This window comes from Entamoeba invadens (genome assembly GCF_000330505.1).
Source record: "Entamoeba invadens IP1 unplaced genomic scaffold scaff_1105074726537, whole genome shotgun sequence".
NCBI classification, from domain to species: Eukaryota; Evosea; order Mastigamoebida; family Endamoebidae; genus Entamoeba; species Entamoeba invadens.
In genome coordinates this window covers 20,299-43,544 of record NW_004191924.1, presented here as the reverse complement: position 1 = coordinate 43,544, position 23,246 = coordinate 20,299, and the positions used below count along the sequence as shown (strand labels likewise).

The 23,246-nt window shown below is 26.7% G+C and overlaps 6 protein-coding genes across 6 annotated transcripts; 5 read left to right on the top strand and 1 right to left on the bottom strand.

Annotated features, from left to right (window-relative positions):
* Positions 1-1,067: 1,067 nt before the first annotated feature.
* Positions 1,068-1,979, bottom strand: EIN_289520 (hypothetical protein; the record flags this gene model as incomplete). Its single annotated transcript, XM_004185978.1, has 1 exon — positions 1,068-1,979. One exon carries the CDS (start codon positions 1,977-1,979, stop codon positions 1,068-1,070), a length of 912 nt encoding a protein of 303 aa, XP_004186026.1.
* Positions 1,980-5,915: 3,936 nt separating this feature from the next.
* EIN_289510 (hypothetical protein) lies at positions 5,916-7,978 on the top strand (the record flags this gene model as incomplete). Its single annotated transcript, XM_004185977.1, has 2 exons — positions 5,916-7,266; positions 7,833-7,978. The coding sequence occupies 2 exons, from the start codon at positions 5,916-5,918 to the stop codon at positions 7,976-7,978; spliced, it is 1,497 nt and encodes a 498-aa protein (XP_004186025.1).
* Positions 7,979-9,070: 1,092 nt separating this feature from the next.
* EIN_289500 (hypothetical protein) lies at positions 9,071-10,438 on the top strand (the record flags this gene model as incomplete). The annotated part of the gene is made up of 1 exon (XM_004185976.1): positions 9,071-10,438. One exon carries the CDS (start codon positions 9,071-9,073, stop codon positions 10,436-10,438), a length of 1,368 nt encoding a protein of 455 aa, XP_004186024.1.
* A 1,570-nt stretch (positions 10,439-12,008) lies between these two features.
* Positions 12,009-14,159, top strand: EIN_289490 (hypothetical protein; the record flags this gene model as incomplete). Its single annotated transcript, XM_004185975.1, has 1 exon — positions 12,009-14,159. One exon carries the CDS (start codon positions 12,009-12,011, stop codon positions 14,157-14,159), a length of 2,151 nt encoding a protein of 716 aa, XP_004186023.1.
* Positions 14,160-17,549: 3,390 nt separating this feature from the next.
* Positions 17,550-21,083, top strand: EIN_289480 (hypothetical protein; the record flags this gene model as incomplete). The annotated part of the gene is made up of 1 exon (XM_004185974.1): positions 17,550-21,083. The coding sequence occupies one exon, from the start codon at positions 17,550-17,552 to the stop codon at positions 21,081-21,083; it is 3,534 nt and encodes a 1,177-aa protein (XP_004186022.1).
* Positions 21,084-21,837: 754 nt separating this feature from the next.
* EIN_289470 (lysozyme, putative) lies at positions 21,838-22,488 on the top strand (the record flags this gene model as incomplete). The annotated part of the gene is made up of 1 exon (XM_004185973.1): positions 21,838-22,488. The coding sequence occupies one exon, from the start codon at positions 21,838-21,840 to the stop codon at positions 22,486-22,488; it is 651 nt and encodes a 216-aa protein (XP_004186021.1).
* Positions 22,489-23,246: the final 758 nt, after the last annotated feature.

The window sequence follows — 23,246 nt, the reverse complement described above, 5'->3', positions numbered from 1 at the left end:
ACGTATACATCTGAACTTAATTATGAAAGTTTTTATTGCGTCAAAAATTGTTTTTCTTAAAACAATTTTAAATATGGATAACAGCTATTTATTATTGTATGTTATTTTATTAATAATTTCCAAAAGGCTGAATAATTAATTCAATGCATTTATTAATTTAAATAAAAATGTTTTATTTAAGATATCAAAAATATCAATGAAATAATAACAAAATAAAGAAGTTTAAAATTCATCTTTTGGTTATTTGTTAACTAATATCAATATAAAAAATGTTATATGTTTTTAATTGCTTTAAACACATAAAATTTCTTTATTGTTCTTATCAATATGTTATTTTAAAAAATTATTTATTTTTTGTGTTAAAAACATATTTTAATTGAATAAATCATCAAGACAACCACCACTTTAAAGTGTGGACACTCTGCCTTATGCAAAACTTTATTTTTTGCAAGGATTTTATTATTTAATTTTAATAAAACAAAACTATTTTAATTGTTAAAATAATTCAATTCTAAAAATACCAGACACTCTGCCATATACAATAAAAGGAAACAGAAAAAGCGCAACAAGACAGGTAGTATGTAAATAAAATTTACAATTAATAAATTTGTTGAGCCAGGAGAAAATACATAAATCATTTGATGTTTGTGGTATTTATTAAAGATCTCTTTAAACTAGTATTAAATTGATGTGTACACAAATTGCTGATTGAATATATGATGCTCTTTCACAAATTAAGAACTGTTTTATTTGATTTTTTATATTTCCATTTTAAATATAATTATTTTTTATTATTAAAATAGTTAGGCCCTGTTTTTTAGGGATATAACTAATAAAATATGTAACACTTTAAATAACATTGAAATAATATTTAAGTGGTCTAAAAATTGGGGAAATATCGAGTTTATTATATAAATTTCCATTTTTTAGAGTTTATATTATGTGCATAAACAATACACAAGCCAAAAAGGATAATCATCAAAAATTGGATTAATATCACTGTAAAAACAGGCCAAAACAAAAATAAGGGCGTTATTTTAAGTGTTAATACAACAACAAGTCATAACTCAATTTCTTATAATCACCACATTTTTATCAAATGCAGTGCTATCCAGTTGTGTAACACTTTTTGGTACAACAACAGTATTTAAATCACACCGTGCAAATACATCGTAATTAATGCTGTTTATACCGTCGTGTAAAACCACTTCTCTAAGTGATACACATCCAGCGAACGTCCATTCTCTCAATACTTTAACACTTCCAGGCATTTCCACTTTTGAGATCTTTTCACAACCTGAAAAGGCATTATATCCGATTGTTTCGACAGTCTCTGGTATTTCTATTTCTTCCAAAGATTTGCAACCATCAAAACAAAGTCCTTGAATCTCTTTTAAAGTTTTTGGTAGCACAACTTTAGTCAAGTTGGTGCACGAAGTAAAGCACTCATAATTGAGTCTTGTCACACTGTCGGGTATAATAATTTCGCTTAACGTTTTTTCAAAAGCAAAACACTTATCGCCAAGACTTTTCACGTTTTGAGGAATTGTGTTATAATTCATTCTACGTTCAAAATCAAACAAACAAATATTTTTATATGATATTTTCCCATTTTCTGTTATCAAAGAACGACTATAAGAGACTTCATACCAGATATTCAGATGAACAAATTCTCGGGTCAAAGATTTGCGACTTTTTCGCGTGTTTTTCTGAGTCTTTTTCTTTTTATAATCTGAATGAAGAGAGTCTTCAACTAAGTCGTAAAAATTAAAAAATTCAGCGGGAAGACTCCAGACGTTCAACGTCTCGATATTTGGAAATAGAGGTAGAATTTCAGGAGTGAGTGGTATCGGGTTGAAGTGAAACTTTAACATATTTCCTTTGTATTTCTGGTGAACATTTTCAAGATTTTTAAAATCAGAAATACCAGTAAAATATTGTGAGACAATCATTATATGAAATGGGTCAAGTTTTGCCATTTAATATGATTTTTGAAGATTTGATTATTATATATACAAAAATTTGTTTGAGTTTTGAAATGTATAAAAAGATTGTATATTGTTCAAAATTAAATAACAATATTTGATATAAAAATTATTTTTCGGTGTTATTAAGGTAAGACATTTATTTGGTAATTTTTGTGTTACTAAATGTGACTCCCGCTAGGCATGGGTTGGCACAATTCATTTTTTTTCTGTGCTAATTTTTTGTTTTTTGTGGAAAATTATTTACACATTTTTTAAACCGATAATTAAAATAAAGTTACCATTATTTGTAAATTACTAAATAAATTTTGTTTATTTTGTTTTTTAGAAAAAAAATAATCACTAAATTAGTTAATTTTTTATTTTTTCGAAAAAACACAATATTTAAATAGTTAATTTTATATTTGGTTAATAATTTAATATTAATTTAAAATCGATGCTTATTGAAAAACACACGTATCAACAAAAAACAACTAAACATGGTAAAAAGAAGAATTATTTGTCAACACATCAAAATTCGTTAATATAATAAGTTTCAATTTACTATTTTTTTATTAATAATTACATTTAAACTAAACATTAAATATACAAGTGATTTTTTTTAATTGTTTAATCTTTTTTATTATATTTCAATAACACCACGTCATAATCAGAAAATTTCAAAGTAGTCATTTATTAAATATTAATTTTCAATAATTAAATAACAACAGTTAGTGTATAATGTTTCTTAGTTTATCATAATGTTTTTATTTAAAAACAGCCTAAAAAATTAAAAGTGGTATCTTTTAAGTACGTAAACATGTAAAATCAAATTTAACTTTAAACGATAACACTTAGACTAAGACAACAATTTACAAAAAAATTGTATGTTATGACTTAAGGCTCACATGTACATACACATAAGATATTAAAATTAATTATTTTAAAAGTCCAAGGTTTTAATACAACATCTGTTGTAAATTTAAAGATATTAAAATAAAATTATGAAATGTTGTTTTGATTGACAATAACCAATTTATCAATAATTTATCAAATAATACAGAAACAATTCAACTTACAATGTAAATCATCAAATACTCAAACAAACAAAGTCAAAAAGTGGTTTAATAAAAAAATAACATATTTCAATTTCAATAATTCAAAATAAATGATTTTATGTTTTTTATTCATTATAAATTGTTCATTTTTTGTTTCGGCATTTTACAAATATGGTTAAGATTTTTTTTAAAAAACATTTTTTGTTAATTCTTATAAAGTCGTCACAATTTAAAAAATATCAAATAATATATTATTTTATTATGTTTAAATTAAAATATATTTTTCTATACATATAAGGGAATCAATATATATAAATTAATTGAACTAAAAATTATAATTTTTTTTCACTACAATTATAATTTTGCAAATTATCACCTTTCTCAAAAATTGCCAAACATTAAGGTTTGTGAAATTTTGGCAAAGACTTATAACATACCTGGGCATAAAGTAACTTACTTTAACTATTCAAAATTATATATTCGTCGTTCTACTATAAAACATTTTATACTCATTAAAAAAATATGTTTAGTATATCCATAGTTTAACAACTATATAAAGTTTGTAAATTTTATTATAAAAATAAACCATAATTAACAACATTCATAATACTCGAAAATAAGAAAAAAAATAAAATCATACAAATAATATTCAAAAGAATAATATTGATAAATTGACATAACTCACATTTGTTGATTCAAATTAAATTGTTTTGAATTGTTTTACATTCTTAGTATAAACTATTGGACAACGAATTTGATGTATTTAATGTATATATCTATTTAAATTTTAATTCAAAATTCAATTATGCTTAAAAATACATATTTTCAATTTGGTGGAATCATTTTCGTTGTTAGTATGAAGTTACACGTTTAAAAGTTTTAATTTTTTATTCAAATTGTTTGATATTTCTAAATAAAAATGTAAAAGTAAAAAGTAATTTTTTATGATTCTTATTTTATAAAATCATTAACAAATTATAATTTAATTAGTCTTTATTTTACATTCATATTTGTTGTGATGTTAAAGAAATACAATGGTTCCATTTTGTGTGTTGTGAGATGAAAAAAAAATTTATTATGATAAGCAAGTTAAAAAAAATAATAAATAACACTTGTATATAATTGTTAACAAAAAGTTGTTGTATAATATTTGTGGATAACGACGCAATGACTTATTTATAAAAAAAAGTAATATACTAAGACAAAATCTTAAAGATTTTCATTGGACAAACAATATGTCACAATTATCAAACATGAGCTCCAATCAGAAATTAAATTATTTATCTGTTAATATTTTATCAAAAAAAGTATTAATAAAAAAATTTACACAAATGTTTATTTTTATTTATACTTTCAATTGTTTTGTAATGCCACTAACTTTGTTTTTGTAATTAATTAAAATGAATACAACTAAGAGACAACTTTAAACGTGTAAAACTATACATATGTTAATCGACTTCATTTTTTAAATCACATTTTTAAATAATTAACTGAATTAAACTAATTTCATCATAGAAATTAATCAATACAACTTAATTTATTATTTACAATGTTTGTGTTGTCATTAATATTTTACATGATATTTTGGTTATAAACAGTTCTCTGCTGTTTAATGTTGTGTTCATCATATACTCTAATAAGTTATTATTCCGACATCTTTATTTAACATGATTAAATTGTTTTCATATTTGTTGTGTTTGTAGTAAAAGTGTACTTTATTGTTATTGTGTCTTTGTTATTCGCGTTTTATTGATTTGTTATTGTAATTTATAAACAATTAAACAAGTTGTTTGGGTTATGACAAATGTATATAATTGTTCTAGATGATGAAAAACATTTTTAACATTTTGGTTTTAAATTATTCAATGTTTTTTCTTTAAAATGTTGTTTGTTAATTCAAATATCTTTTATAACGAAACTCATTTATTATTTATTGTATTTTATTGACTGTTCAAAACAAAAATTAATACATTTTTAAAAAATGTAATATAATAAATTCAAATGTGTGACAACACCTTCATTTCATTGTATTTGTATGGCGTTATTTATCATGTTGAAAACGATATAATTATTGAACACAATAAGTATTTTTTAAATCAATTAATCGATTTGTTTTTATTTTTTTCATTTATGAAAACTTTAATTTAATAACAAAAATATTTTCTGTAAGTAAAAATGTTATTTATTTTTGTTTTTTGAACACAATCCAGATTTAAATTATTTTGATTAATGGCAAATTTGCCCAAATGGTCAAGTTTTTGATTGAGTGAATAATTATATAGCAATTTAAATAAAAACTATATTTTATTATTTTAAAGAAATTTTATTTTATTATTTAAAAGACCATTGAAATAGTAAATTGTTTTTTAAGTGAGTTACTTTTATAAAAGTGAGTCAAGAAGCGAAATAGTGAGTCATTTTTTGACAAGTGAGTTATAAAAGAGAAAAGTGAGTCAATAGGTATATTATAAAATTAAGAGATATTTGTTATCTTTTTTCTTTTTATTATTATTTTAATAAAAAAAATAATAAGTTATTAAATTAAATGTTTATAATAAATTAAACAATTTTTTTAATAGTTACTGTGTTTTGATATACACAAATAACTTCGAAGAATCACGATACTTATTTGACAAACTTCTTTTTGCTTTAATTTTGTTTCATTTTATGATGAGTGTTTACACTTTAATTATAAATTTATTATTAAATAATTATTATTTTATTATCTTGACTATTTTTAAAAACAAATGTGTATTTTTAATAAAATATATTTTTTACCAACAATCAAAAACATTATTTGAAATTGTTTTAACCAATGAAATATCATTTAAAAATATTTAGTTCCTTTGAATTTTAAGTATTTAAAAATCAAAATATCACTTAATAATTATAGATGTCCAAACTTGACAGTTACCATGTCATGATAGTCTCAAAGTATTTCACAACAATAGAAGACCTTGTCAACATTGAATTTGTATGCAAGAAATACAAAGGCAACATAGAGAAGTTTCATTTCAACCCAATTCCATTGAATCACAAAACTATCAAATACTTTACAAACATCGAGACACTTCACTTGTGGAATTTGGAGGATGAAAACTTTGGTAATGATTTTTATGTTAATATTGAAAACTCTGAAACAACAGAAAATATCAACAAAAACAAAATAGATGAAATAAAAATCAATTTTTATAGAATTGTTGTGTGGTTCAATGTTGATTATACAACAGTTGACATAAACAGTAATAAAAACATCGAATTTAAGAATGTTACTTATACCAATAATGATAGAAATAAATATGGTAATAATTTACCACCAAATGTGACATCACTTGGTAAATGGTGTTTTTATAACTGTACAAATTTAAGCAGTGTTGTGATACCATTGAGTGTCACATCACTTGGTAATGAATGTTTTAATGGATGCAACAGTTTGAGTAATGTGGTTATACCATCAAAAGTTATATCACTTGGTATTGAATGTTTTATTTACTGCGGCAGTCTAGTCAACGTTACAATATCACCAAGTGTGAAATCAATTGGTGATTTGTGTTTTAATAGATGTTGTAGGCTAGGAAGTGTGTTAATACCATCAAGTGTAACATCAATCGGTAACTCCTGTTTTAGTGAATGTGATCATCTTACCAGTGTAGTTATACCACATTTTATAAACGTTATTATTGGAAATAGATGCTTGTTTGGGTATGAAACATTGAGCAGTGTAGCAATACCAACAAGTGTAATTATGATCAACAATAAAAAGTTAAACAACGAATATAAGTGTACTGAGTTTGATATACCATCCCGTTTTACTTCAATAAGTGACAACTGTTTTTATGGATGTGATACTCTGAACAAAGTGACAATACCATCAAGTATTAAATCAATGGGTAAGAGATGTTTTTGGGAATGTGGTAGTTTAAGCAGTGTAATAATACCACCAAGTGTTTTATCAATTGGTAAAGCCTGTTTTTGTCGATGTTGCTTTTTGAAAAATGTAGTTATACTATCGAGTGTTACATCAATACCATATTCATGTTTTACTTCTTGTGAACGTCTGAGTAATATAGTAATACCATCAAGTGTAAAATCAATTGGAGATTATTCTTTTTGTGGATGTAGCAGTCTTATCAATGTGACAATACCGTCAAGTGTGACATCACTTGGTAAGTGGTGTTTCGCTAGTTGTACGAATTTGACCAGTGCAGATATACCATCAACCGTGACATCATTTGGTATGAATTGTTTTGATTGTTGTTTTAATCTCAAAACGAGAAAACACAACTAAGTTTGACATCAATGAATGATAAATGTACACCAGACACATTATCATTATTTTCAATTTAAAATAATCAAATCTTTGTTTATTTGTTTATAAATAATTATAAAAGTATAATAAATAAAAGTCCCATTTTAGTTGGATAAAAGTATGAAAAAGATTGTCAGTATATTTATAATGAAAATGATGTTGATGATTTTTGTATTTAATTTTAAAATGTTTTTATATATTTTTTGTTAAAAATATTTTCTACTTGCTTAGTATTAGAACAATTTAATTAAATCATTTCCAAAATTCGAAGAAAAAAATAAAAATCTCAATTGATATTTACTTTTTCCAAAAACGTATTCTACTCGACTTAATCTTCCCTGGCAAGTTGCATTTTGAAGTATTGACACCTCACATTCAAATAATTGGGTAAATACAACAAGTTGGTTGTCCGCATTAGTTGAAAACACAAGTGCGGATAATTGTGACTTCCTTGTTAGGATAAAAGAGTTTATCAAATCAAGACAGTAATCATACCATTAGTTGTCTCTATCCCAAGTGTCAATGGCAACATCATCAAACAACAAGACTTCTTCTGCGACCTTCCAATGGTTCTTGTCAAAAGATCAACTTGCACAGCAATACCACAAGCAACAACTTCGTCTGGGTTGATGATTTTGTTTGAATAGTGGTTTTTATCTTTTAGTATTTTTATATATAACTATATTTTATGTTTTTTAAATAACGATTTTATTAAATTGGTTTCATACTCCTTATGTTACAGTTAAAAAGAAAAGTGGGATACTGATTACTATGTAAATAATTAAAAACACTTTTTTGTAAATATTAAAATATAGATGTTTGGGTTAGAAAATTATTAAAAAAATGATTTTTTAGTCTTTACCAATTATTTTTTTGTTATCAATTTTTTTAAAATAATAAAAAAATAATAAATTATTATTCTATATTTATAATTATTTGACAATCATTTAAATTATTTTATTACCAGTTCTTTCGAATTAATTTGAATTCATAACTTATATGAGATATTGTCAGCCCTTATATTTAAATAATTATTTTAAACAATTTTTGACTATTGTTTTACTTTAAAAATGTAAATTCTTAAAGTTCAATTGTTCAACTCTTCTATTTTTTTTGAAAAAACTTAATAATTCAATAATGTTTCACTGATATTTTTTTTGTAAAGTGGTTTTACTATTTTTTTATCTCAAAAAGTTTGCTTTAGTTACCAATTATTTATAAATATCATAAAGAAACTTGAAGACATTATAAAATGACTAAAATAAATTATTTTTTGATTTAGATTGTCATTATCGGATGTACACTTTTTGTAATTCCTACTCTTTAAGAAAACATCCATTTTCAAAATTAAAATATACTATATTTTTAGTATATCTGTTTAAATTTCACTTTTTTCCACCAAGAAAATTACATAAGAAAAAAACCAAATGAACGTCAGTTGAATTGAACTATTCGATCTTGTTTTCTTCATAATTTATATTAATTAGTATATAATAAAAATATAATATTGAAAGCTTGATTAATTGACCCTATTCTTCCTTACTATAGTTTTCTTTCACCAACTTAAGAAATATTGTTTCATTTTTCCTTTAAAAAAAATACCGCAAACAAACTTTAATTTTAATTCACAAAAAATAAAACGACACCGAAACATAACAACAATTGTTTTCAAATCAATAATTTCCAACGCGTTCGAACCTTATCAGTGTTTATTCATTTCCAGATCTTTCAATTTCAGAATGAGTGAACCCTTTGTTTACACCAACGTTGAACAGTATCAATTAGATACTTCCAACAAATATCTCCTCCCTGAATTACCCGAGTCTGCTTTTGGTCCAATATATTTAAAGGTGCAGGAATATGCCGTTCAGTTGATGTGTCAACTTGATCCTACACACGCCGAAGAGTACAAGACGTTACCACAGAAGTATCACACGCAATTAGAAGCCAACCCATTCAAACAAGCTGCACGAGAGTTCTTTGCAGGCTGTTTTGATCCGAACTCTCAGATGTTTAAAAATGTTTTCAAGTACTGTGTAGGCCAAGTCAGTGTCTATTTGCGCTTTTTATATGAGCAAGAAATCGACAAAGAAAACCTTTCAAAAGTAGAAATTAAAAATCCATTGTTTATAGTCTCTATGCCACGTAGTGGCTCTACTTTTGCTCATCACGTGATGTCTTCAGACCCACTTGCGACTTCTATTAAAATGTACGAACACTTCTGTCCGGGGAGCAAGACAATGTCCTCTGAAGGTCGTCTCAACTTTGGGAAGAGAGTGATAGAGCCGATGTTAAATGATGATATTAATAAACGACATAAAATGGACGTGGAGCAATATGAAGAGGAGATCTGCTTTAAAGCGATGCTTGGATTCTCGTGGGTGTACTCACTATGTCTCCCCCGACTCGAACAATATAGAGAACACCTCTGGAACGGAAATTTCAAGTTTGTGTATGACGGACTTTTGGAAGAGTTTAAAATGCACTTGTTGGATAAAAGGGAGTGTCCCTGGTACGACACCGACGTGTCAAAAATGGAAGAGAAAAAGAAGAACTTCCACTTGTGTTTGAAGGCCGTTTCGCACTTTGTGGAGCCAATGAACTTCTTTAATTTGGTCAATGCGACGGAAGGAAGAATACTGTGGATACACAGAGAAATCATTCCAGAGTTAAAAAGTCTGATTCCGGGGTGCATTGCTATTCGTGGCAATTTTGTGGGGGATATTGGAATGGATGATGTTAAATGGACTAATGAGTGTACTATCAAAATCATTTGGCTGTGCTTGAAGAACGGAATTGCAGCGAGAGATAAATGGGTCAGTGAGGATCCACAGCGCGAAAAACAAATTTACGACATTTCATTCACGGCTCTGACTAAAGACCCAATTGGAGAAACGAAAAAGATCTATAAATATTTCAATATGGAATATTCAGAGGAGTTTGAGGAAAATATTAAGAAGCTGCTCAAACAGAAAGAACAAAAGGATAGAAAAGAAGACAAAGAGAAAGATAAGAAACTGTTTATGTTTGACGAAGAAGAGGTGAAAAAACAATTCATGTTTTACTATGAGAGATTTGAAAAGTACTTACCAGATTACTTTAAATAATTATTCAAAAAGAGTTCTTTTACTTTTTTTAAAAAGTTTTGTTTTGTGTGTTTTTATTAACGTTTTATACAAAAGAAAATATTTAATATAAAACATTATATTTATTTCATAGTAATATAAATACACGTTGGAATTTCTTGTGTTTTTTTCCCAGAATTTTTTTTTCATTAAAACACAACATACTATTTTGCCAAACTATTAAAACAAATATTTTTGAATAACATTTTTACTGAATAATCTCCAAAATTCAAAATGATAATATCTGATCGAGTACTTAATGAAAAAGATGGGTCACTGATTGTTAAAAACTAAAGTTTAAACAATAATGGTGTTTTTTAAGTAATATTAAGTCAATTTTGAATTATATGATATATTGAAAGTTGAATATTATGATGAAGATACTTAATTTTAGTGACAGTCGTCGAAGTTAATTTTGTTAAAAAAATTTAAAACAGACGTACTATTTTATTCAATTGTAAGTGCGTATATTTATTAGAAAAATACTCTATGAATTTGTGTGAATCAAGTCGATGAAATGTCATTTCGAGTGGCGATAAAACGCTTTTTACAAACATTCATCGTCTAAGCAAATTGCTACAAGTAATGAAACTTTCAAAGATGGTTAAAAATAACAATAATTCGAATATCTTAGTGATTTTTTTATCATTTGAATATTACTTTTACTAAAATCACAAGGATAAAAAACCACAAAAAATCTCAAACAAGTTTTCCTCTTTTTATTGTTTTTTATATAAAACAGAAAAAACAAAGCTCCAAAGTGTTATATTTTGAATATTAAATTATTTATTTAATTTTTATTATAGTATATTGAAACTATTATAATTAATAACACTTGTGTTTTAACTAAATATATTATTATAATTAATTGACAAACATATGTATTAGTCTTAAAAACATTTACTTCACACCAAGCATGAAAATAAACAAAAATCTATCTTATTTTTTTTAGAAAAAAAAACTATTTTATTCCAGTAATTAATGTTAAAAATTGAAATATCAAAACTATTATAATAACAAGTAAATCAAATGAGTAAATAAAAATTAAAACATGTAATTTAGAATTATTACTCCAAATTCCAATTTTCAATTAAAAGACCAAACAAATAAGTAATATATTTTTAATATTTACTCCCGATAACACAGAATATTTATCTGTGTTACCGTATATGTTTCAACTCCAACAGTGTTTTGCAAATATTCAAAACCATATGAATGAACACAAAGAAATATATTATTGTTGAAAAAAAAACAAATTAAGGTTGTTGATTGGTCCATTCATTTTATTATTTTTTTCAATAGTTTATTTAAAGAATTGTACGTTTGTCTGGTAATTTGAACTGTATATTCTCAATGATTATTTAATAAATCTATTTATTATAAACTACTATTTAATAGTTGATATATCTATTTTTGTTGATTTTATTTTTTTCTGGTTAACAAAAAATGAAAAAAAAAATCGAAAAAAATTGCATTTCTATTTATGTAATAAATTGAAAACATTTAAAAAATTGATATTTAAAAAGGAAAAAACAACAAATTACATATTAAAATGGGATTATTGTATTTGTGGTTACTTGTTATTACTGCTCTTTCATGTTATACAAAGGATGCTGATGGCTGTGTTAAGTATGATGGAACAAAATGTGAAACTACAATCACTATACCTGATGCAACATGTGTTGCTGAGGGGGGATTTTCTAACGCCGAAAGCACTGGTTATGAGTTAAATATACACTTCACTGGTACAAACAAAGTGGCAATTAAAAAGGGCGCTTTTAATAACACTTTATTTATTTCATTTATGTCGGATGCGGGTATTGCAAGTCTTGGTGAATCTTCTTTTGAAGGAACTGGCATTGATTCAATCGACTTGAAAGGAGTAACAATTGTTCCTGCCAAATGTTTTTCAATGTGCACTGCTTTGTCGACAATTTCAAATACAAAAGACATTATTGAAATTGGTGATGAGGCTTTTAATGGTGTCCCAGCCACAACATTTGAATTTGCAGAATCGATGACAAAAATTGGAGCTAAAGCGTTTTACAGTTCAATGCTCACAGAAATTAAATTACCAAGTGTAATAACAACAATTGGTTCAGAAGCATTTTCGTATGCCCCAGACCTTGCAACTGTTGATGTCAATAACAACGAAAACATTGGAGAGAAAATGTTTGCGGGATGCTCAGCAGAGTCGGTCACTTTCCTTAATACTGAGAGCATCAAAACAATTGAAACCGATGCTTTTTTGGAGGTTACAATTACCAAATTGCATTTAAAAAATGTGACTTCGATTGGTGACACTTTGGCTACTGTATCTACAGTCTTTTTCCATGGCGCAATTGCACCAACGTTTACGAAAGATCTAAGTACCATTGTTGCTGTTTATGTGAATGATATATACACTGCAACCACATTTGGCACTGCCACTGTAAAGAAGGCCCAATGCGACAAACTTCACAAAATTAATTTGTCTGGTGTTGTAGATGGAAAAGTCAATGGTGATGATTGCGCGGCTTGTGAAAGCAAAATGTCCAGTGTTGATGGTGTCTCCGATGAGTGCTCCTTAGATATGACTGCTTGTATTAACGATCATGCAAACTGTGAAATATGCATTGATTCTGTTTGTGAATCGTGTGTAACTGGAAACAAAATGACTGAAGACACCAAAAAGTGTGTTGCCACATGTCCAGAGAAATATTACACTTCCACATCTGATAACATGTGTAAGAAGTGTACCACTGCAAATTGTGCAACTTGTGATGGTGATGGTAAACCAGATGTTTGTATCACATGTACTGACGGTACAACTGCGGATCCAACAACTCATTTGTGTGCAACCACAACGTGTGGTACTGGTAAATATGGAACGCCACCAGACTGTAAAGATTGTGTTGCTTTGTGTGATGTATGTTCCGATGGTACTTCATGCACAACATGTAAAGCTACAAATAAGAAGACTGAAGACACGCATTTATGTTATGCGACATGTCCAGCGACTTATTACACTTCTACAGCCGATAACATGTGTAAGAAATGCACTGCTACAAATTGCGACACTTGTGAGAATAACCCAAAGTGCCAAAAATGCTCCAAAAACTATTTACTCCTTGAAACAACGCAATTGTGTGTTGCGTCTTGCACCAACAACTTTTATGAAGTTGGTCAGGAGTGCAAGAAATGCCTTGACCATTGCTCCAAATGCACAGACGCCACTTCATGCACTACTCCAGAAGACAATTACTATTATGATGCACAAACAAAGAAGATGGAGTTGTGCACAAGTGATTGTGCAAAGTGTAATGGTAAAGAACAGTGCTCTGTTTGTAAAACTGGATTTTTACTCGAACAAGTTACATTGAAATGTGTTAGTGAGTGTAAGACTCTTGGATATTACAAGAAAGATGATAGCAATTGTTACACATGCAAGACTAACTGTGATCAATGCAAAGACGGAGATACGTGTACAGTGTGCAATTCAAAGTACGAAATTTACTTCGAAAACAACTGCATCGAAAAATGCCCAGTTCAGTACTTCAAACCAACTGACAAGAAAACGTGTGAGAAGTGCAAAGAAACATATAAAGACCCATGTGATGAAACAGATGAAGAATGCAAACAATGTATGGTGAAGAACCCCGATGAAGGAACATTTGGAGTTGCTGTTGCAATGATTTTGGTCATCGTGTTATGTTTCTTCTAAATCGCTTTTATCGTTTATTTGGGTTTTAATTAATTAATAACTGTTTTTTTTAAAAAAAATGTCTCTTAATTCATAGTTAAACATTTATTCGTTATATTATATATATAATTCCCAAGATTGCAGAAATTTCGACATTTTATTAACACATAAAATAACAACACTTTTTCGGGACATTAGGGTTCACAAAAAGGAAATATGTAATAAAAATAATTTTGGGTTTGCAAAATAAGAAAAAAGAAAAAAAGGAAAATGTGTATGGCCTATGCACACGAAATAACCCGAAATTGTAGACAAATATTATTTAATTACGAGCAAGTATTTCACATTCATTGCAAATAAAACTTTTTTTTTGATAATCGAATGCTTTGTGCATACAGAATAATAACAGTTAAAACAGACCTTCAAAGAATACCTTATTACTTCATTTTAAAAACAATATTCTTTCTTTTATAATTTCTTCATTTTTTAAGATCAAGTATTTTCCAATTGTTTTGATGTTCAAACCTTTTAATGAAAGACGAACAAGGCGGTTTGGTTCAAGAGTGATCTTTCCAACAATTTGATTTGAAAAGGATTCAACAAAATTCTTATGAGTTGAGTGTTGATGTGTATTATTTAAGAGAATATTTCCATTTGTAACTGCACAATTAATAATATCATAAAAGCAAGACAGTGCAAATTTATTGCTTCTTCTTCTGACATTTTTATGACGAATAAGTTGGTCACAGCGGTCCACTCCAGTTTTGTGAGTGTTATACAACATTATCATTTGAGTCTTTACTGTTTCTAAAAAACAAATTTTACTCGGGCTTCCATTTTGTTTTCGAAGTTTGAAATTGTTTTTGGAATAAATGTAATTGGTAATTCGTTATTTTTATTGAAATGTTATTTTATTCTCGCGTCATTATCGTCCAAATTATCTTCGAGTGTTTTAAAGAACATCAATTCAACTTCGATCTGTTCAAGAGTCATTTTGTTTTTTTTGCTTATAAAATATTTTTATTTTCTAGTTGAGCTGTTTTAACAATTATAAACATCGTTTTTTTATTTTTGAAGTTTTTTTACAATTTTGTTTGTACCAATGTCAAGTAGCGTCGAGTAATTTTGTCGTGTTATTGCAGTTGTGTTCACAAAGACGTTTTGACTTTCTGAATATCGTGTTTGGTGTATTGTCGTTTTTTGTCGTATCAACTATGAATATATCAATGTAGGTGTTATTGTGTCAATTATTTTTTATTGTCTTTATCTTTGTGCTCATCTGTACCTCTATCAAAGTATTTTCCATCAAGAAAATACCCCGTGTCTACACAATTAATACAATCCTCTTGAATATCCTATTATGAGGTTTGTCTTTTATATATATTAAATTCCTGAACATCCCTGGAAATGGAATAATATCTTCATCTATTGTAATCCACATTTTGGGTTTAAAATATTTTTTCAATTGAGAACCAATTCACTCAAAAGTTGGTTAATGGGAAAAAGAGATGATTTTTTCTCCGTTGTTCTCTTGTTATTATATTATCAGTTCTTAAACAACGTTTGATTGTGTAAAAATGATGAAGTAAATGTAAAAGATTATTTAGTTGTATGTCTATTAGAGTGGTTAAAGGAAATTTGTAAAATTCTATCAAAATATAATGATTGAAAATGATGGAAGTCGATACTGTTGAAACATACTGCCAAACACGTTTTTAAGTATGAAATCAATTGTAACATTTTCATATACAATTGGAAGGAAATTAAAGCTTTTTTCTCGAAAAAAAGCGTCGAGTGGAAAAGTTTTAATGATATTAATATGCGTGATTTACTGTCTTTTTTATATGATAAATATAGTCACTTTATTTGTACTGTTTTTATGTATACTTTGGTTGATTTGTGGTATTTTAATCAAAATTACAACATGAAGATAATATAATTTTTAAAGATATAATTGAAATTGAAAAATAATTAAACACATATTCATGATATAATAATGTGTGTAAAATGACAACTTTATTTAATTCTAAAATGTTTCGAAGATTATGGCATTTGATGGTGAAAAAAAAGAAAAGTTGTAATATTGAACTTGTTGACAAAATTTTAAAAAAATTCAATAACATTTTGATAAATTTCAAGTAAATTTTTAAACAATATAAATCAAAGTGTCAATTAAACCTTTCAATAAAACGTTTGAAGATGATAAAAAATTGAATAACTCTTCGAAATCAGTTTTATTTAAACATGCCATCAATTAGAAATATTCGTCACTAAATTTATTAATAAGATTCAGGCTTTCTTCATTTTCAATATTTTCCTTTTCAATTACGCATTTTTTTCTAAATTATGGGTTATTTCATTAAACAACACAACCTTATTTTTGTCGAAAATGTTCACCAAATTGGTTTTTGTTGGTTTTATTGACTGAAATTCACTTGATATCAATCAACTCATTTCAGTTGTTACAATGGTCTTTTCATCAAGTTACATTTTTTTCATTATTCCCACCAACAGTATCGAATAATAATTGTGTACTCAAATCGAAAGAATATTCGAGACATACGAATTCTTTTTGTTTGTTGTAAGATTAAATTTTTGTTTTAGTTTTTTGTTTTGATTATTGTTTTTGTACACTGTTTTTTGGCTTTCCCTTTTCTTTGGTTTTGTTTCTGTGTTAATCAATGTTGAGTTGCGCCCAATTGTTGGTTTCTGTTGTTCGTTTGTTACCATTTAAAACAAATTAAGTATGTCTTTCTGTTCGTCGGACCATATAGGTACACTTGTTGAAGTCATTGTGTCTCTTTATGGAATTAAAGTAATTGTATTTTTTTTTTATATAAATTGAAACAATAAAAAATACAGCTTGTCAAATAACAGCTGAATTGAAAAAAAAAACATTTAATAAAATTTTGAAAATGATGTTTTACTCAAAAAATCGTTTTTGAGTAAGCTCTTTAAAATACAAGGAAAAAATCTATTTGTGGTAATCTATTTTTTAAACTCTATTATTTGTTGCACAGATGACTAAACATATTATTTTGAAAATAATGAAAAAAAATAAAGTGATGTTTATTTATGTTATTTTAACGAAGTCAAACAACACCCATTTTTAATATTAATAATAATAAATTATTAACTTTTCATTATTTGGCAAAGGTAAAAAAACTTATCTTTATTTCACTGTTTAATGAAAATAATTATTAATAGATACAAAATAATACAAGTTAATATAAAATATAATAATATTTTCGATAATATTCAAAAATAGAAAAAGTTCATTTTTTGATTTTTTGTAAATTATCAAATATATTAAATAATATTGATATATTTTAATTGTTTTGTTGTTATTAAATGACTCAATGCAGAATTATATCACATATTTAAATCTTTTTATCGCCACACAAATCGAAGATGAAGAAAGTTGATGTCTTCTCAATACAAATTATTGCAAAATACTTACAAACGAACTCGGACTTCCTCAATATCATTCAAATTTGTAAAAAGTTTCGATATGTTCTAGACCGCTTTCGAGAAAATCCAATTGCCTTATCTCTGGATAACAAGAAATTGTTTCAATGCATTGAGACTCAAGTATTTTACACTCCTTTTGATTACTCACTTCCTGGACTGAATCTCCACGTTTATTTATATCGAGTCTCGTATTCCGAATACAAGAAAAAGTCGAGTCAATATGAAATCTACAAAAGTGTCACATACACAAAAGAGGACGTGGACAATTATGGCGTTTTAATACCAAAAGAAGTCAATTCAATTTCTTCAAAAGCCTTTTCAAAAGAAGATGATGATTTTGATGATGATCAAGATGAAGAAAAAAATGATTCAATTAAAACAATTATAATTCCTAAAAATGTTACCGAACTTTATGAGTCTGCTTTTGAGGATTGTACATTTGAAAGTATCGAACTTCCTGACACTATTCGTTATATAGGAAATAACGCTTTTAGTTCTTGTGGTAATTTGAAAGAAATGGTTTTACCTGAAACACTGAAAGTGATCCCAAATGAGTGTTTTTATTTTTGTAAATTAACAAAAATTGATTTGCCAAAAAGTCTTCAGTGTATTGGTGAGGGGGCTTTTATAAGTTGTCACATAAAAGAAATTACTATTCCTGAAAATTGTGAATTAAAAAGTGAATGTTTCAATGGTTGCATGATGCTTTCTTTTATTTCACTTAAAGGACAAAAACGAATACCAAATGGACTTTGTAAAGATTGTGATAATCTGATAAAAATAGAAATAGACGATAATTTGGTTTCAATTGGTAATGAGGCATTTTCGAGATGTGAAAAACTTCAAGATTTGAACTTTTCAGAAAATTTGGAGTTCATTGGAGATCAAGCTTTTGAGTGGTGTTTTAATTTTAAAGAAATAGTTTTAAAAGAAAAAGTGAATTATGTTGGTAAATGTGCGTTTTTCTTTTGTTCCAATCTGGAGGAAATTTATGTTAAAAACAAAAACACTTTAATTGGTTTAGGTGCGTTTAATTGTTGTAACAAATTGACTAAAATTGAAATTCCAAATTTAGAACACAAATGTCAACATGGAATGATGCAAATGACAAAAGAGGAGTTTGAAATGTATTCCAAAACGTACAAAAACGTTGACAACGATTCTGTTGAATTGTGTTTGTGTAATGATAGAAATGTCGGTCCTGAAGAACAAATTGATTTTAATAAAATTACAAGTATTTATAATTACGACAATTTTTTGATTAAAAATTTGGATTTGGGAACTACTCTTGAACAAATAGAAGATAGAGGATTAAATGTACCAATTTCATCTCTTTTTATACCATCCACTGTAGCTTTATGTAACAAAGATTGTGTTAATAGTAACAACTTAAAATATTTCGTTATGCCAAAATATTCAACAACAATTTGTAAAGAAGCCATAACAATTAACAGATTTAATAAAATAGCATTTGCAAAAAGCACAACAAAAATTGGTAAAAAGACTTTTAATTATTGTAATTTCAAATCAATTGAAATTTGTAATGGAATAACAGAAATAGAAGATTGTGCATTTTGTGAATGTGGCAATTTAGAAGAAATTGTTATTCCATCGTCTGTCACTAAAATAACAGAAAATTTTGTTGTTGCGTGTTCTTCACTTTCTTCAATAAAATTTGAAAACAATTCAATTTTGGACATTTCACGTGTCATTGAGAAAAATCAACTTTTTTCAGAAGATATAACAGAAATTCCAATTTGGCTTGATGAATTAACAAATTCGTTAAATTTTGAAGAAAGTTTGACTAAAATAGTTGTTCCAAATTCGGTAACAAAAATAGACAATTACATGTTTTCAGGTGAACCAAATTTAGTTGAATTGTCTTTACCAGGAAATATAAAGAAAATTGGGAAACACATCTTTTCTGACAATGACAACAAAATGACCAAAATTGACATTGGTAACAACACAAAAGAAGAATTTGATAAATATGTTGTAAACTACGCGTGTCATTTAAGACTTTTGAATTTTGGGTATCATTTTGATAATATCGAATTTAATATTGATGATTATGAACGTTTTGGTAATGTTTTTGATAGTAAAATTGTGACAAAATATGAACAAACAAAAGCATTTAATAATACCGTATTTGATTATATTCCAAAATTTGTCGCTAAATACAGTGATCTGAATATAAAGTCCGAGTCGCTCGTTTTTCCAAAAGAAATCACAGAAATAGTCAATGAAAGTTGTCAAAACATGAAAATAACATTTGTTGAAATACCAAATATTGAAATTATAAGCAGAGAAGCATTTTCAAAATGTTATTATTTAACTCAATTGGTCTTTTCTAAAAATCTTAAAGAAATTAAAAAATTTGCGTTCAGTGAGTGTGTTTCTCTCGAAGAAATTTCTTTACCAAACAGTCTTCAAAAAGTGGGAGAAGGTGCTTTTAAAGGCTGTTCACGTCTTGAAAAAGTTATTTGCGAAAACGAAAATGTTATATATGGAAGAAGTTGCTTTATGAAATGTGTTTCACTTAAAAAAGTCCCCATAATTAGACATATTGCAACTGCAATGTTCTTTGAATGCAAATCACTTGAAAAAATCTTTTTAATTGAAAAATGTGAAGAAATTTGTGAATTTGCATTTTACAAATGTTTTTCACTTTCTAAAATTGACATTCCAAAAAGTGTTACTAAAATTGGTGCTTTTGCGTTTAGAAAATGCCTTTCACTTACCACTTTCGAAATACCAGAAAATGTATTGTGTCTTGGAGATGGCGCTTTCTATGATTGCAAAAATTTAGAAAAAGTTGTAAGTAAAAATACAAATATCTTAGGGAAATGTGACTTATTTGAGGGATGCGAGTCTTTAAGAATTTTTGAATTTGGACAGGATTATACAAAATACCAATTTGAGGTTAGTTATTCGTTTTCTGTTCACATGAAAAAGCTCAACATTTGTTGTGAAAATGTAGTTATAAAAAGAAGTGATGTTCTTCTATATGGAACAACCAAAATGTTAAACGAAATGAAAACAAACAAATTTATTCGCCGTATTGATGAAGGAGCTTTTTATAACAACACTGAAGTGACAAAAATTGTAATTCCAGAACAAATCACCGACATTGGTATTTATGCATTTTATAAATGTGGAAATTTGAAAGAAATTGTCATTTCAAAAAGTATTGATAACATTCCTGAATTTTGTTTTGCGGGGTGCACAAATTTGGAAATTGTAAAAATAGAAGGAAATGTTACAACATTCAGATTTTGTTGTTTTAGCAACTGCGACAAGTTGAATAAACAAATTGAAGCACCCGAAGAATGTTACGAGACACTTCCAGGTGATGAAAATGAACCGCAAGATGACGAAGATGAGGAATATAATTACGAAAATTACAATAACGAAGAATTTAACGATCAACAGTTAGATGATAGTGATGAAAATGACAATTTGGATGACAATTAATTATCATCTAAAAAACAAATTTAATTCGATTTGTTTAACAATTTTTATTTTTTAACATTGTTTGTGATTGTTTTATTTATATAAACAAAAACGATTTCTTCATTAATTTTGTAAATAATTATTTTTTAATTAGATTTATTAATATCGTTTAGAAAGGTAGTCAAAACAAAACATTTGAAATATATGAGACTGTTAATATAACAACAAAAAACAATAAAAATAAATTATTTTGTTTTTATTTTATTTTGAGTAATCTATATATATAATAAATTATCAAAACTATTACTATTAATTATATATATTAATAATATTAATAATAATAATATTATTATTATTAGTATTAATATTATTAATATTATTAATATTATTAATATTATTAATATTAATAGTTAATAATATTAATAATATTAATATATGATAAGTACAATGTTTTAAATTTTTTGAAATGTTATTGTAAAAATCGCTTTTTTCAAAGAATAATAGATAATTTTGTATAACAGAGACAATTACCATGTTTTTCCAACATAAACCATTTGATATAAATAAATTAAGTTTTTACTACAAAATTAAATTGTTTTTATTTCATAAAATTATTATTAAAAAATACATGACTTGTTGAAACAATGAAAAATAAAATTTGGTATAAAATTGATTCTCTTTACTTCTTTTATAAAAATATCAATTATAAAAATTCGAATGCATTTAATTTTTCTTGTATCCAAAAATATAAACTATTTTAAACTAACTTATTGTAATGTTACTTTTATTCTTGAGTACACTTGTGAGTGCTGGGTATTATGGTGTTGACTATTCAGATGCTGTATCTGTCTCGAGTCTGTCTTGCTTCAAAAGCAGTGGTTTTGGTGACATGGTAATCATCCGTGGTTGGGAAGAGATATATAATGTTTTTGATGCAAACGCCGTTCAGAATTTAAAAAATGCGTACACTGCGGGGTACACACAGAGTCAAATAGATATGTACTTTGAGCCTTGTTTTGGTTGTGGGAACCTCGACGTGCAGCTCAACGACTTTTGGAATTTGGTCAAAAGCAACAACATGAAGTTCAACAAACTTTGGATTAGTCTCGAAGTCTTTGTAACTCACAGTTTAAAAACAGATGTTGAGGAGTTAACATCTTTACTTGACAAAGCAAATGCTCTTGGAATTAATTATGGCTTGTTAACTTCGTACAGCGACATAGCTAGTTTCTATGGCTTTACCCTCAAAAATCCCGAAAGTGTCCAATTGTGGTGGTACAACATCGACAACCAACCTAATTACGACGAATATGATAAAGACAAAATTCATTACATCGGATGGCACCCTGAAAAACCTGCCATGAAGTTATATTCAAAAAATATGAAGTTGTGCAACGTGGTTGTGAATTATGACTACAAAGAGTAAGTAACTACCATTATTATTGTGTTGTTTGAAAAAGTTTTTAATTGGAGTAAGCTATTTTAGTAAAGTCATTCTAAACAAGTATGCAACTTTATATTTTCTTTGTTTTTCTACACAACAAATAAAAACTTTTTTTGAACAATACCAAAAACAATAACAAAAAGTTAAATTGTGTAATAAATAACATAAAATATAACTCGTTATTCAAATGAAAGGTTTCAACTGCTTGTTAAAATAAAAAGCATTGAAAACAAAAAATTCCAAAAGTCATACAGAACAAATTAAACATTTTTTAATGTGGATGGAGCAAATGATAAACATCTCATTTATAAAAATGAAAATATTGGGACAAGCTACCTCATGTGGATTAAAGACTCTTTTGCTTCAAAATTTAGGTCAACAACAGACTGTTGGAAAGTGCAACCTTAAAAACCAATCAAAAAAATGTGCAACTTTAGTTATGGTTTTGTTATGGTATTTTAATTAGAGTATTAGTTTTAAAAAAATTACTTGTGTTTTTTTGTTTTGTTTAATAAAAATATTAAATTATAATTATAAACTGTTTTTCAAAAGTCGGTACTGAGGTGTCCCGATTTTTTGCATTTATTTTGTTTATTATTTTTGGGAATCGTTTTTTTGTAATAAATATCGCTTATTTTTTCCAAGTTAAAAAGAGAAAAACAGTCTTCAAAAAATATTTTTTTACTTGAAGAATTTTTAAGCATTAAAAAATTCCATATAAAATTTGAAATAACGGGATT